The 16,396-nt window shown below is 43.1% G+C and overlaps 1 protein-coding gene across 1 annotated transcript in view; it reads left to right on the top strand.

Annotated features, from left to right (window-relative positions):
• Positions 1 to 16,396, top strand: part of LOC118109289 (mucin-5AC-like) — a 43,316-nt gene that overhangs the window by 21,086 nt on the left and 5,834 nt on the right. Inside the window, 19 exon segments of the mRNA XM_047340296.1 lie at positions 2 to 4,020; positions 4,131 to 4,244; positions 4,652 to 4,832; positions 5,951 to 7,158; positions 7,160 to 7,362; positions 7,688 to 7,859; positions 8,009 to 8,024; positions 8,092 to 8,289; positions 8,292 to 8,494; positions 9,699 to 11,958; positions 13,257 to 13,396; positions 13,545 to 13,716; positions 13,920 to 14,167; positions 14,391 to 14,574; positions 14,796 to 14,979; positions 15,288 to 15,466; positions 15,589 to 15,658; positions 15,761 to 15,891; positions 16,261 to 16,295. Coding sequence (XP_047196252.1) covers positions 2 to 4,020; positions 4,131 to 4,244; positions 4,652 to 4,832; positions 5,951 to 7,158; positions 7,160 to 7,362; positions 7,688 to 7,859; positions 8,009 to 8,024; positions 8,092 to 8,289; positions 8,292 to 8,494; positions 9,699 to 11,958; positions 13,257 to 13,396; positions 13,545 to 13,716; positions 13,920 to 14,167; positions 14,391 to 14,574; positions 14,796 to 14,979; positions 15,288 to 15,466; positions 15,589 to 15,658; positions 15,761 to 15,891; positions 16,261 to 16,295 — 9,917 coding nt within the window.

Genomic DNA, 16,396 nt, shown 5'->3' with positions numbered 1-16,396 from the left:
GTGTCAACACCTTCTACTGTAAAACCAAGTACTATACCTGCTACTACTTCAACCGCAACACCTACTACCACAACTGCAACAACAACTCAGCCACCAACAACTACTACTACGACCACAACTACCACTACAACTGAAACAACAACTCAGCCACCAACAAGAACTACTGCAACCACCACCCCTACTACGACAACTGAAACAACAACTCGGCCAATTACAACTACTTCAACCACCACTGAAACAACTACCACCACCAGGGCACCTACAGCTGGACCATGCCCTGGGGGACATGATATGAAATGTGTTTGGTCAAATTGGATCAATCTTGGTGAGCCCACACCAGGCCCTAGTGGTGGGGATGATGAATCCATCCAGAAAGTAATCTCTGCTGGTTATCACATTTGCTCAGCTCCAGAAGAAGTCCAGTGCAGAGCCATCATTTACCCCCATCTTGCCATCTCCAATGTGGGACAAGCTGTGACTTGCAATAAGAATGTGGGTCTTATATGCAACAACAAACAACAAGGACTTCAGAAAGAGTGTTTTGATTATGAGATTAAATTCAAATGTTGTGAGTGTCCAACACCTTCTACTGTAAAACCAAGTACTATACCTGCTACAACTTCAACCGCAACACCTACTACCACAACTGCAACAACAACTCAGCCACCAACAACTACTACTATGACCACAACCCCTACCACTACAACTGAAACAACAACTCAGCCACCAACAAGAACTACTGCAACCACCACCCCTACTACGACAACTGAAACAACAACTCTGCCAATTACAACTACTTCAACCACCACTGAAACAACTACCACCACCAGGGCACCTACAGCTGGACCATGCCCTGGGGGACATGATATGAAATGTGTTTGGTCAAATTGGATCAATCTTGGTGAGCCCACACCAGGCCCTAGTGGTGGGGATGATGAATCCATCCAGAAAGTAATCTCTGCTGGTTATCACATTTGCTCAGCTCCAGAAGAAGTCCAGTGCAGAGCCATCATTTACCCCCATCTTGCCATCTCCAATGTGGGACAAGCTGTGACTTGCAATAAGAATGTGGGTCTTATATGCAACAACAAACAACAAGGACTTCAGAAAGAGTGTTTTGATTATGAGATTAAATTCAAATGTTGTGAGTGTCCAAAGCCTTCTACTGTAAAACCAAGTACTATACCTGCTACTACTTCAACCGCAACACCTACTACCACAACTGCAACAACAACTCAGCCACCAACAACTACTACTACGACCACAACCCCTACCACTACAACTGAAACAACAACTCAGCCACCAACAACAACCACTGCAACCACCACCCCTACCACTACAACTGAAACAACAACTCAGCCACCAACAAGAACTACTGCAACCACCACACCGACCACTACAACTGAAACAACAACTCAGCCACCAACAACTACTACTGCAACCACCACCCCTACCACTACAACTGCAACAACAACTCAGCCACCAACAACAACTACTGCAACCACCACCCCTACCACTACAACTGAAACAACAACTCAGCCACCAACAACTACTACTACAACCACCACCCCGACCTCTTCAACTGAAACAACAACTCGGCCAATTACAACTACTTCAACCACCACAGAAACAACTACCACCACCAGGGCACCTACAGCTGGACCATGCCCTGGGGGACATGATATGAAATGTGTTTGGTCAAATTGGATCAATCTTGGTGAGCCCACACCAGGCCCTAGTGGTGGGGATGATGAATCCATCCAGAAAGTAATCTCTGCTGGTTATCACATTTGCTCAGCTCCAGAAGAAGTCCAGTGCAGAGCCATCATTTACCCCCATCTTGCCATCTCCAATGTGGGACAAGCTGTGACTTGCAATAAGAATGTGGGTCTTATATGCAACAACAAACAACAAGGACTTCAGAAAGAGTGTTTTGATTATGAGATTAAATTCAAATGTTGTGAGTGTCCAACACCTTCTACTGTAAAACCAAGTACTATACCTGCTACTACTTCAACCGCAACACCTACTACCACAACTGCAACAACAACTCAGCCACCAACAACTACTACTACGACCACAACCCCTACCACTACAACTGAAACAACAACTCACACTCCCCTGACACACCCTACTACGACAACTGAAACAACAACTCGGCCAATTACAACTACTTCAACCACCACAGAAACAACTACCACCACCAGGGCACCTACAGCTGGACCATGCCCTGGGGGACATGATATGAAATGTGTTTGGTCAAATTGGATCAATCTTGGTGAGCCCACACCAGGCCCTAGTGGTGGGGATGATGAATCCATCCAGAAAGTAATCTCTGCTGGTTATCACATTTGCTCAGCTCCAGAAGAAGTCCAGTGCAGAGCCATTATTTACCCCCATCTTGCCATCTCCAATGTGGGACAAGCTGTGACTTGCAATAAGAATGTGGGTCTTATATGCAACAACAAACAACAAGGACTTCAGCAAGAGTGTTTTGATTATGAGATTAAATTCAAATGTTGTGAGTGTCCAACACCTTCTACTGTAAAACCAAGTACTATACCTGCTACTACTTCAACCGCAACACCTACTACCACAACTGCAACAACAACTCAGCCACCAACAACTACTACTACGACCACCACCCCTACTCCTACAACTGAAACAACAACTCGGCCACCAACAACTACTACTACGACCACCACTGAAACAACTACCACCACCAGGGCACCTACAGCTGGACCATGCCCTGGGGGACATGATATGAAATGTGTTTGGTCAAATTGGATCAATCTTGGTGAGCCCACACCAGGCCCTAGTGGTGGGGATGATGAATCCATCCAGAAAGTAATCTCTGCTGGTTATCACATTTGCTCAGCTCCAGAAGAAGTCCAGTGCAGAGCCATTATTTACCCCCATCTTGCCATCTCCAATGTGGGACAAGCTGTGACTTGCAATAAGAATGTGGGTCTTATATGCAACAACAAACAACAAGGACTTCAGCAAGAGTGTTTTGATTATGAGATTAAATTCAAATGTTGTGAGTGTCCAACACCTTCTACTGTAAAACCAAGTACTATACCTGCTACTACTTCAACCGCAACACCTACTACCACAACTGCAACAACAACTCAGCCACCAACAACTACTACTACGACCACCACCCCTACTACTACAACTGAAACAACAACTCGGCCAATTACAACAACTACTTCAACCTCCACTGAAACAACTACCACCACCAGGGCACCTACAGCTGGACCATGCCCTGGGGGACATGATATGAAATGTGTTTGGTCAAATTGGATCAATCTTGGTGAGCCCACACCAGGCCCTAGTGGTGGGGATGATGAATCCATCCAGAAAGTAATCTCTGCTGGTTATCACATTTGCTCAGCTCCAGAAGAAGTCCAGTGCAGAGCCATTATTTACCCCCATCTTGCCATCTCCAATGTGGGACAAGCTGTGACTTGCAATAAGAATGTGGGTCTTATATGCAACAACAAACAACAAGGACTTCAGCAAGAGTGTTTTGATTATGAGATTAAATTCAAATGTTGTGAGTGTCCAACACCTTCTACTGTAAAACCAAGTACTATACCTGCTACTACTTCAACCGCAACACCTACTACCACAACTGCAACAACAACTCAGCCACCAACAACTACTACTACGACCACAACCCCTACCACTACAACTGAAACAACAACTCAGCCAACAACAACACAACAACTCGCCAATTACAACTACTTCAACCACCACAGAAACAACTACCACCACCAGGGCACCTACAGCTGGACCATGCCCTGGGGACATGATATGAAATGTGTTTGGTCAAATTGGATCAATCTTGGTGAGCCCACACCAGGCCCTAGTGGTGGGGATGATGAATCCATCCAGAAAGTAATCTCTGCTGGTTATCACATTTGCTCAGCTCCAGAAGAAGTCCAGTGCAGAGCCATTATTTACCCCCATCTTGCCATCTCCAATGTGGGACAAGCTGTGACTTGCAATAAGAATGTGGGTCTTATATGCAACAACAAACAACAAGGACTTCAGCAAGAGTGTTTTGATTATGAGATTAAATTCAAATGTTGTGAGTGTCCAACACCTTCTACTGTAAAACCAAGTACTATACCTGCTACTACTTCAACCGCAACACCTACTACCACAACTGCAACAACAACTCAGCCACCAACAACTACTACTACGACCACCCACTAGAAACAACTACCACCACCAGGGCACCTACAGCTGGACCATGCCCTGGGGACATGATATGAAATGTGTTTGGTCAAATTGGATCAATCTTGGTGAGCCCACACCAGGCCCTAGTGGTGGGGATGATGAATCCATCCAGAAAGTAATCTCTGCTGGTTATCACATTTGCTCAGCTCCAGAAGAAGTCCAGTGCAGAGCCATTATTTACCCCCATCTTGCCATCTCCAATGTGGGACAAGCTGTGACTTGCAATAAGAATGTGGGTCTTATATGCAACAACAAAAAACAAGGACTTCAGCAAGAGTGTTTTGATTATGAGATTAAATTCAAATGTTGTGAGTGTCCAACACCTTCTACTGTAAAACCAAGTACTATACCTGCTACTACTTCAACCGCAACACCTACTACCACAACTGCAACAACAACTCAGCCACCAACAACTACTACTACGACCACCACCCCTACTCCTACAACTGAAACAACAACTCGGCCACCAACAACTACTACTACGACCACCACTGAAACAACTACCACCACCAGGGCACCTACAGCTGGACCATGCCCTGGGGGACATGATATGAAATGTGTTTGGTCAAATTGGATCAATCTTGGTGAGCCCACACCAGGCCCTAGTGGTGGGGATGATGAATCCATCCAGAAAGTAATCTCTGCTGGTTATCACATTTGCTCAGCTCCAGAAGAAGTCCAGTGCAGAGCCATTATTTACCCCCATCTTGCCATCTCCAATGTGGGACAAGCTGTGACTTGCAATAAGAATGTGGGTCTTATATGCAACAACAAACAACAAGGACTTCAGCAAGAGTGTTTTGATTATGAGATTAAATTCAAATGTTGTGAGTGTCCAACACCTTCTACTGTAAAACCAAGTACTATACCTGCTACTACTTCAACCGCAACACCTACTACCACAACTGCAACAACAACTCAGCCACCAACAACTACTACTACGACCACCACCCCTACTACTACAACTGAAACAACAACTCGGCCAATTACAACAACTACTTCAACAACACTGAAACAACTACCACCACCAGGGCACCTACAGCTGGACCATGCCCTGGGGGACATGATATGAAATGTGTTTGGTCAAATTGGATCAATCTTGGTGAGCCCACACCAGGCCCTAGTGGTGGGGATGATGAATCCATCCAGAAAGTAATCTCTGCTGGTTATCACATTTGCTCAGCTCCAGAAGAAGTCCAGTGCAGAGCCATTATTTACCCCCATCTTGCCATCTCCAATGTGGGACAAGCTGTGACTTGCAATAAGAATGTGGGTTTTATATGCAACAACAAACAACAAGGACTTCAGCAAGAGTGTTTTGATTATGAGATTAAATTCAAATGTTGTGAGTGTCCAACACCTTCTACTGTAAAACCAAGTACTATACCTGCTACTACTTCAACCGCAACACCTACTACCACAACTGCAACAACAACTCAGCCACCAACAACTACTACTACGACCACCACCCCTACTCCTACAACTGAAACAACAACTCGGCCAATTACAACAACTACTTCAACCACCACTGAAACAACTACCACCACCAGGGCACCTACAGCTGGACCATGCCCTGGGGGACATGATATGAAATGTGTTTGGTCAAATTGGATCAATCTTGGTGAGCCCACACCAGGCCCTAGTGGTGGGGATGATGAATCCATCCAGAAAGTAATCTCTGCTGGTTATCACATTTGCTCAGCTCCAGAAGAAGTCCAGTGCAGAGCCATTATTTACCCCATCTTGCCATCTCCAGTGGGACAAGCTGTGACTTGCAATAAGAATGTGGGTTTTATATGCAACAACAAACAACAAGGACTTCAGCAAGAGTGTTTTGATTATGAGATTAAATTCAAATGTTGTGAGTGTCCAACACCTTCTACTGTAAAACCAAGTACTATACCTGCTACTACTTCAACCGCAACACCTACTACCACAACTGCAACAACAACTCAGCCACCAACAACTACTACTACGACCACCACTGAAACAACTACCACCACCAGGGCACCTACAGCTGGACCATGCCCTGGGGGACATGATATGAAATGTGTTTGGTCAAATTGGATCAATCTTGGTGAGCCCACACCAGGCCCTAGTGGTGGGGATGATGAATCCATCCAGAAAGTAATCTCTGCTGGTTATCACATTTGCTCAGCTCCAGAAGAAGTCCAGTGCAGAGCCATTATTTACCCCCATCTTGCCATCTCCAATGTGGGACAAGCTGTGACTTGCAATAAGAATGTGGGTCTTATATGCAACAACAAACAACAAGGACTTCAGCAAGAGTGTTTTGATTATGAGATTAAATTCAAATGTTGTGAGTGTCCAACACCTTCTACTGTAAAACCAAGTACTATACCTGCTACTACTTCAACCGCAACACCTACTACCACAACTGCAACAACAACTCAGCCACCAACAACTACTACTACGACCACCACCCCTACTCCTACAACTGAAACAACAACTCGGCCAATTACAACAACTACTTCAACCACCACTGAAACAACTACCACCACCAGGGCACCTACAGCTGGACCATGCCCTGGGGGACATGATATGAAATGTGTTTGGTCAAATTGGATCAATCTTGGTGAGCCCACACCAGGCCCTAGTGGTGGGGATGATGAATCCATCCAGAAAGTAATCTCTGCTGGTTATCACATTTGCTCAGCTCCAGAAGAAGTCCAGTGCAGAGCCATCATTTACCCCCATCTTGCCATCTCCAATGTGGGACAAGCTGTGACTTGCAATAAGAATGTGGGTCTTATATGCAACAACAAACAACAAGGACTTCAGAAAGAGTGTTTTGATTATGAGATTAAATTCAAATGTTGTGAGTGTCCAACACCTTCTACTGTAAAACCAAGTACTATACCTGCTACTACTTCAACCGCAACACCTACTACCCAACTCAACAACAACCACCCTAACACCACCAACCCCTATACAACCAACTACCACTACAACTGAAACAACAACTCAGCCACCAACAACTACTACTACGACCACCACCCGACCTCTACAACTGAAACAACAACTCGGCCAATTACAACTACTTCAACCCCACAGAAACAACTACCACCACCAGGGCACCTACAGCTGGACCATGCCCTGGGGGACATGATATGAAATGTGTTTGGTCAAATTGGATCAATCTTGGTGAGCCCACACCAGGCCCTAGTGGTGGGATGATGAATCCATCCAGAAAGTAATCTCTGCTGGTTATCACATTTGCTCAGCTCCAGAAGAAGTCCAGTGCAGAGCCATTATTTACCCCCATCTTGCCATCTCCAATGTGGACAAGCTGTGACTTGCAATAAGAATGTGGGTTTTTATGCAACAACAAACAACAAGGACTTCAGCAAGAGTGTTTTGATTATGAGATTAAATTCAAATGTTGTGAGTGTCCAACACCTTCTACTGTAAAACCAAGTACTATACCTGCTACTACTTCAACCACAACACCTACTACCACAACTGCAACAACAACTCAGCCACCAACAACTACTACTACGACCACCACCCCTACTCCTACAACTGAAACAACAACTCGGCCAATTACAACAACTACTTCAACCTCCACTGAAACAACTACCACCACCAGGGCACCTACAGCTGACCATGCCCTGGGGGACATGATATGAAATGTGTTTGGTCAAATTGGATCAATCTTGGTGAGCCCACACCAGGCCCTAGTGGTGGGATGATGAATCCATCCAGAAAGTAATCTCTGCTGGTTATCACATTTGCTCAGCTCCAGAAGAAGTCCAGTGCAGAGCCATTATTTACCCCCATCTTGCCATCTCCAATGTGGGACAAGCTGTGACTTGCAATAAGAATGTGGGTTTATATGCAACAACAAACAACAAGGACTTCAGCAAGAGTGTTTTGATTATGAGATTAAATTCAAATGTTGTGAGTGTCCAACACCTTCTACTGTAAAACCAAGTACTATACCTGCTACTACTTCAACCGCAACACCTACTACCACAACTGCAACAACAACTCAGCCACCAACAACTACTACTACGACCACCACCCTACTCCTACAACTGAAACAACAACTCGGCCAATTACAACAACTACTTCAACCACCACTGAAACAACTACCACCACCAGGGCACCTACAGCTGGACCATGCCCTGGGGGACATGATATGAAATGTGTTTGGTCAAATTGGATCAATCTTGGTGAGCCCACACCAGGCCCTAGTGGTGGGGATGATGAATCCATCCAGAAAGTAATCTCTGCTGGTTATCACATTTGCTCAGCTCCAGAAGAAGTCCAGTGCAGAGCCATTATTTACCCCCATCTTGCCATCTCCAATGTGGGACAAGCTGTGACTTGCAATAAGAATGTGGGTCTTATATGCAACAACAAACAACAAGGACTTCAGCAAGAGTGTTTTGATTATGAGATTAAATTCAAATGTTGTGAGTGTCCAACACCTTCTACTGTAAAACCAAGTACTATACCTGCTACTACTTCAACCGCAACACCTACTACCACAACTGCAACAACAACTCAGCCACCAACAACTACTACTACGACCACCACTGAAACAACTACCACCACCAGGGCACCTACAGCTGGACCATGCCCTGGGGGACATGATATGAAATGTGTTTGGTCAAATTGGATCAATCTTGGTGAGCCCACACCAGGCCCTAGTGGTGGGGATGATGAATCCATCCAGAAAGTAATCTCTGCTGGTTATCACATTTGCTCAGCTCCAGAAGAAGTCCAGTGCAGAGCCATTATTTACCCCCATCTTGCCATCTCCAATGTGGGACAAGCTGTGACTTGCAATAAGAATGTGGGTTTTATATGCAACAACAAACAACAAGGACTTCAGCAAGAGTGTTTTGATTATGAGATTAAATTCAAATGTTGTGAGTGTCCAACACCTTCTACTGTAAAACCAAGTACTATACCTGCTACTACTTCAACCGCAACACCTACTACCACAACTGCAACAACAACTCAGCCACCAACTACTACTACGACCACCACTGAAACAACTACCACCACCAGGGCACCTACAGCTGGACCATGCCCTGGGGATCATATGAAATGTGTTTGGTCAAATTGATCAATCTTGGTACGTAACCCAAATCTGGTGAGCCCACACAGGCCTAGTGGTGGATGATGAATCCATCCAGAAGTAATCTCTGCTGGTTATCACATTTGCTCAGCTCCAGAAGAAGTCAGTGCAGAGCCATTATTTACCCCCATCTTGCCATCTCAATGGGACAAGCTGTGACTTGCAATAAGAATGTGGGTTTATATGCAACAACAAAACAAGGACTTCAGCAAGGTGTTTTGATTATGAGATTAAATTCAAATGTTGTGAGTGTCCAACACCTTCTACTGTAAAACCAAGTACTATACCTGCTACTACTTCAACCGCAACACCTACTACCACAACTGCAACAACAACTCAGCCACCAACAACTACTACTACGACCACCACCCTCATCTCACACACTGAAACAACTACCACCACCAGGCACCTACAGCTGACCATGCCCTGGGGACCTGATATGAAATGTGTTTGGTCAAATTGGATCAATCTTGGTGAGCCCACACCAGGCCCTAGTGGTGGGGATGATGAATCCATCCAGAAAGTAATCTCTGCTGGTTATCACATTTGCTCAGCTCCAGAAGAAGTCCAGTGCAGAGCCATTATTTACCCCCATCTTGCCATCTCCAATGTGGGACAAGCTGTGACTTGCAATAAGAATGTGGGTTTTATATGCAACAACAAACAACAAGGACTTCAGCAAGAGTGTTTTGATTATGAGATTAAATTCAAATGTTGTGAGTGTCCAACACCTTCTACTGTAAAACCAAGTACTATACCTGCTACTACTTCAACCGCAACACCTACTACCACAACTGCAACAACAACTCAGCCACCAACAACTACTACTACGACCACCACCCCAACTACTACAACTGAAACAACAACTCGGCCAATTACAACAACTACTTCAACCAACACTGAAACAACTACCACCACCAGGGCACCTACAGCTGGACCATGCCCTGGGGGACCTGATATGAAATGTGTTTGGTCAAATTGGATCAATCTTGGTGAGCCCACACCAGGCCCTAGTGGTGGGGATGATGAATCCATCCAGAAAGTAATCTCTGCTGGTTATCACATTTGCTCAGCTCCAGAAGAAGTCCAGTGCAGAGCCATTATTTACCCCTATCTTGCCATCTCCAATGTGGGACAAGCTGTGACTTGCAATAAGAATGTGGGTCTTATATGCAACAACAAACAACAAGGACTTCAGCAAGAGTGTTTTGATTATGAGATTAAATTCAAATGTTGTGAGTGTCCAACACCTTCTACTATAAAACCAACTACTATACCTGCTACTACTTCAACCGCAACACCTACTACCACAACTGCAACAACAACTCAGCCACCAACAACTACTACTACGACCACCACCCCTACTACTACAACTGAAACAACAACTCGGCCAATTACAACAACTACTTCAACCTCCACTGAAACAACTACCACCACCAGGGCACCTACAGCTGGACCATGCCCTGGGGGACATCATATGAAATGTGTTTGGTCAAATTGGATCAATCTTGGTGAGCCCACACCAGGCCCTAGTGGTGGGGATGATGAATCTATCCAGAAAGTAATCTCTGCTGGTTATCACATATGCTCAGCCCCAGAAGAAGTCCAGTGCAGAGCCATTATTTACCCCCATCTTGCCATCTCCAATGTGGGACAAGCTGTGACTTGCAATAAGAATGTGGGTCTTATATGCAACAACAAACAACAAGGACTTCAGCAAGAGTGTTTTGATTATGAGATTAAATTCAAATGTTGTGAGTGTCCAACACCTTCTACTGTAAAACCAAGTACTATACCTGCTACTACTTCAACCGCAACACCTACTACCACAACTGCAACAACAACTCAGCCACCAACATCTACTACTACGACCACAACCCCAACTACTACAACTGAAACAACAACTCGGCCAATTACAACAACTACTTCAACCACCACAGAAACAACTACCACCACCAGGGCACCTACAGCTGGACCATGCCCTGGGGGACATGATATGAAATGTGTTTGGTCAAATTGGATCAATCTTGGTGAGCCCACACCAGGCCCTAGTGGTGGGGATGATGAATCCATCCAGAAAGTAATCTCTGCTGGTTATCACATTTGCTCAGCTCCAGAAGAAGTCCAGTGCAGAGCCATTATTTACCCCCATCTTGCCATCTCCAATGTGGGACAAGCTGTGACTTGCAATAAGAATGTGGGTCTTATATGCAACAACAAACAACAAGGACTTCAGCAAGAGTGTTTTGATTATGAGATTAAATTCAAATGTTGTGAGTGTCCAACGCCTTCTACTGTAAAACCAAGTACTATACCTGCTACTACTTCAACCACAACTGCAACAACAACTCAGCCACCAACAACTACTACTACGACCACAACTCCTACTACCACTACTGAAACGACAACAACAACTCAGCCACCAACAACTACTTCAACCACCACAGAAACAACTACCACCACAATGGCACCTACAACAGGACCTTCTACACAAACACCTACCACAATTGTGGTGACAGGAAGAACTCAACCAGTTACACTACCAGTTACACTGCCACTGATTTGCCATTGCTTTCATAATGGTACAAAGTTCAGCAGTGGTAAGTTCTAATTACTAAAGGCACACCTTTTCTAAACTTTGCATTCCATGTGAGAAATATTGATGGTATACACCATTGTGGTTTCTACCATACATTTTGGCTTATTGCTTTGGTTTATTCACCAACCTAATTTTGGTATATAGCTTTTCATAACCCTTACTCAGGCAGAAATGACTTGAATTAGCACAACTCTATTTGATAAATAACTAGACTGACTAGACTGGTCGTGCAGTTAAATATTGAAATCAAGACAATCAGAAAGATCTAAGATAAAAGGAAGTTGAGTGGCTTCTATGAACTGTCTTGATATGTAATAAATTGACTCTCTGGTTGAACTTTGACCATGTACAGGTATAAGACATACACTGAACATATTTCCCTGAAGAGAGAAGAAAATGCAAATTTCTGATTCAGTTGCTCTGGACCTTTTCCAGAGCCTTTCCTGCCAGCACCCTAGTAAAGAATGAGCCTGTATGAGAAAACAGCAGCAAAATGTCTAGAAAATCCACAGTTAGTGAGTGGGTGTGTTGATATATTTGCAGGTTGATGCACTGTTTTACTGTGCTTTTTTCACCTTTGGTTTGACATACATATAAATGCTATGGATGATCTGGAAACACCATTGACTTTTTTACAATTTCAGACAGACAAGTAACAGCTGAAATGAATATTAAAGCAGCAAAACATCGTTAAGAGTTTTTGCATCTAGGCGGCGACCTCATCACTTCCCCGGATATGATTACATAGAGATTTGTAGTAAAGAAAAAATATTTTTGACCCCCCTGTCAGAGTCTGTAGGTGGATGCTAGGGTGGTTAATTGACTGGCAGCAACTTAGGGCAGCAGAGTTATTGAAAAGCCAAAGGAGAGATGGGAAACATTTGCATATTGTGAGGGTGTGTATGGTTCTGTATGGAGGAAGTAAAGCAGTGCAGCTTAACTGCCTGAAGTAGCTCAACATTTGTGACATCCTTGAATTGCTTGTTTCTTGTCTTTGCATTTACTTTGTACGTAATCTCGAGGCACAACATTTTTTTTTTGCAGCATTACTCTTACATTTTATCCCAGCTGGTCATTTACAAGCAGAATTTTAAAAGCACAAGTGTCTTCATATTAGTCATATAGAAATAGTGTTAAGCTCCTTCATCTGTCATTGGGACACTTGTGTCAGTGTGACTGAGTGTATGTTTACTGTATATCAGTATATTCAGTATATCACTCTGTGTTATGCATGTTTAATTCATGCTTTCAAATACGTGACAGAACGTTTTCAGGAATATTCTTGCGCCTCATTTGCAGGTTCCATAGTCTACAATGAGACAGACCATGATGGCCACTGTTACCTGGGGTACTGCGATGAGAACTGTCATGTAGTGCAGAAACACTACAAGTGTGCTGCATCTGGGAGAGATTGCAATGACGAAACTCCCCCAAGAGAGGTGATTCTTTATTTCCACTTTGTTCATGCACATACTTTTTTTAATGCATTTGTTGAACTGCTATAAGCATCAATAAATAATTTTGTATTCTATGGGAATACCACCCCCTCCTTTTTTCTTTAATTCCAACCTATGATTCTCCTCACAGAATGGCGAAACTTGGAAGGGAAAGAACTGTAGTGTAGGAATATGTGATAATGGCTCTGTGACCTATAAACACACACAATGTCCAACTCTGGAGCCTCTAGTATGTGCAAATACCTTCCCTGCTATCGAAGTGAAGAATGATGATGAATGTTGCTCCCACTACGAATGCCAATGTAAGTCTGTACGACTTCACTTTGTTCCCAGTTCGCAACATTTTTAAGTTCAATATATGGTAGATTTTGAACTAGTGACGTAGTTATTTGATTTGACTTACACTATCTTATAATCTTATTTTTAACAATGGATGTTGTGTATTAGATCATTTCAGATGACTTGAAATCTTATTTTTAAAATGTAATATCTTCATCCTATTCAGGTATATGCTATGGTTGGGGAGACCCCCATTATGTCACCTTCGATGGAACATACTATGCTTTTCAAGGCAACTGCTCCTACTGGCTGGTGAAAGAGATCCTGCCTAAATACAACTTCAGCGTTATGATCGATAACGTCTACTGCAATTCACTTGATGACTTGTCCTGTCCTCAATCCATCACTGTCTTCTACAAAAGCTTCAAGATCTTTATTACACAGAAGGATATTAAGGGCATTTTCACAAACCAGGTAATCAAATGGCACCATTAACATACAAAATGTATTATTCAAACCTTCAGTGCAAATGCAACCATAGGTTTGGACTTGCTAAGTTGCCATAACTGACCTGATCCTAATTTTTAAAAGCATCCAAAGAGGGGATTTCATACAATATAGAGTAAATGCATCGAAAAAATGGGTGGGTTATAGAAGGGTTATTTGTGACATTCACTTCTTTATGCATTTGTTTTAGATTTCTGTGAATGACAAGCCTGTAAGTCCTGCATATCAGAAGGATGACTTCCGCATAGTCACCACCGGTATTGATACAGTGCTCGTCATCCCGAAAATTCATGCCAAGGTCACCTTCTCAGGGCTCATATTCAGCATCTCCCTGCCCTACAGTGAATTTGGTGGCAACACTCAGGGACAATGTGGTAAGTCTAAATTAAGCGAGATGACAGTTGTAGTTTTGTGATAATTTCAACAAACCGATTCTACCTATTTGACACATCTTCAGTATGATTCATTGTTGGGGGAAAAAAGAGCTCATATAATTTTTTTTATTACATAATCCTTGTGATTCAGCAAGAAGACAACACTTGAGTTTGAGTTGTATCAATGTTTTACCAATTACTAATGATGAGGATTTCTCTAGGCACATGTGACAACAACCGGACAGATGACTGCATGTTGCCCAGTGGGAAAATCGATCCTTCGTGTCCTCATATGGCGCACAAGTGGCACAGTAACAACAGTCACTGTGAACCTCCAGTTCAGCCCCTACCAACACCAACGCCAAATACCTGTAATACCACCATCTGTGAGATAATCAAGAGCAGGTAGGAAGAAAATGGAAACAAGTGTCAGAAATGCACCAGTCATCTCTAACATCTGGTTAAATCATCAGTTAATGTTAATTCTCTGTTGTAAATTTTATAATTTACATATTCTTTAATTTACATGTTTTTGTATTGGTGTATTATACGAGTAATTACACACACCTCTGGATGGAAATATAAATGTCCTGTGTAAAGCCTTACAAGCAAATATAAATTAAATGAATGTCCAAACTTTTACATCTTGGCATGCCTGTGTAATGCCAAGAGGTGATGCATTCAGTTTGTGTCCTCTTTCTATAAATCTCCAGTGTGTTTGAAGCTTGCCACAAGATCATCGACTACAGTCCATTTGTTGAGGGCTGTGAGTTTGATGTTTGCCACATGCACATTCATCACATTGGCTGCAGTAGCTTAAAATCCTACGCTGAAGCCTGTGCCGATGTTGGACTATGTATTGACTGGAGGAATGCCACGAAAGGACTCTGTGGTATGCAAATCAAATATGCAATATTTATGTCAAGCACAATTACACACAAAAAAGAAAATCACCAATGACATCACAGCAATGACCTCTTCTTAAAAAAATCTTGTCTTGCCTTCTCCTCATAGAATTTAAATGTCCAAGTCCCAAAGTGTATAAGGCATGTGGCCCTCTGGTGGAGCCTACCTGTGATTCCTGGTATATCAGTTTACTTCCAATTTATTTTTGCCCATTGCAATAATCACTTTTTATTGATTTATGAATGTGCTGCCTCACACTGTATACTGTTGTGTCTGCCAGGTACAACAAGAAATTCATAGACACTGTCAATGAGTTCAGTGCCATGACAGACGGGAAGCTGGAGGGTTGTTACTGCACAAGTGGCAGCTTACTCCTCTCTTCCAACTCACAAGAATGTGTGCCAGACTGCGGTAGGAAGAGATGGCACGGCTGTACAGCGAAAAGCTGTGTTGCACTTATGAATGTTGTGATCTGCTTGATGGCTTTTTGTGACTAAGTCAAAACCTCATTAATTTTTTATCAAAATCACTGGTTTGTAGATACAGTCATTTAACTAACAAAAGAGAATTTGGACATGTACTTTAAAACATGAGCTCAATGCTAACCAAATGTTTTTCAATATGAAGAGGCAGTATAGTAGGTAATATTATTTTTAAAATCACAATAAATGAATTCAAACTTGATTCCAGAGAGGATATATTGACTATTAACGTATTAACCTGAGCCCTTGAGGTCTATGATGGAAATAACTGTATACTTACTTATTTTCCTCCAAACAGAAATTTGTCGGCTGCCAAACAAAAAATGGGTGAAGGTAAATCATTTTTCTACACTCAATTATTACATAATCTTTTGACCGGCCTGTGATTGTGCCATGGTCCCTGCCAGAATAGTTAAATAAACACTGTGTTCTCA

Source organism: Hippoglossus stenolepis, chromosome 1 (genome assembly GCF_022539355.2).
Source record: "Hippoglossus stenolepis isolate QCI-W04-F060 chromosome 1, HSTE1.2, whole genome shotgun sequence".
Taxonomy (NCBI): domain Eukaryota; kingdom Metazoa; phylum Chordata; class Actinopteri; order Pleuronectiformes; family Pleuronectidae; genus Hippoglossus; species Hippoglossus stenolepis.
This window is presented reverse-complemented; position numbering and strand designations above follow the sequence as displayed.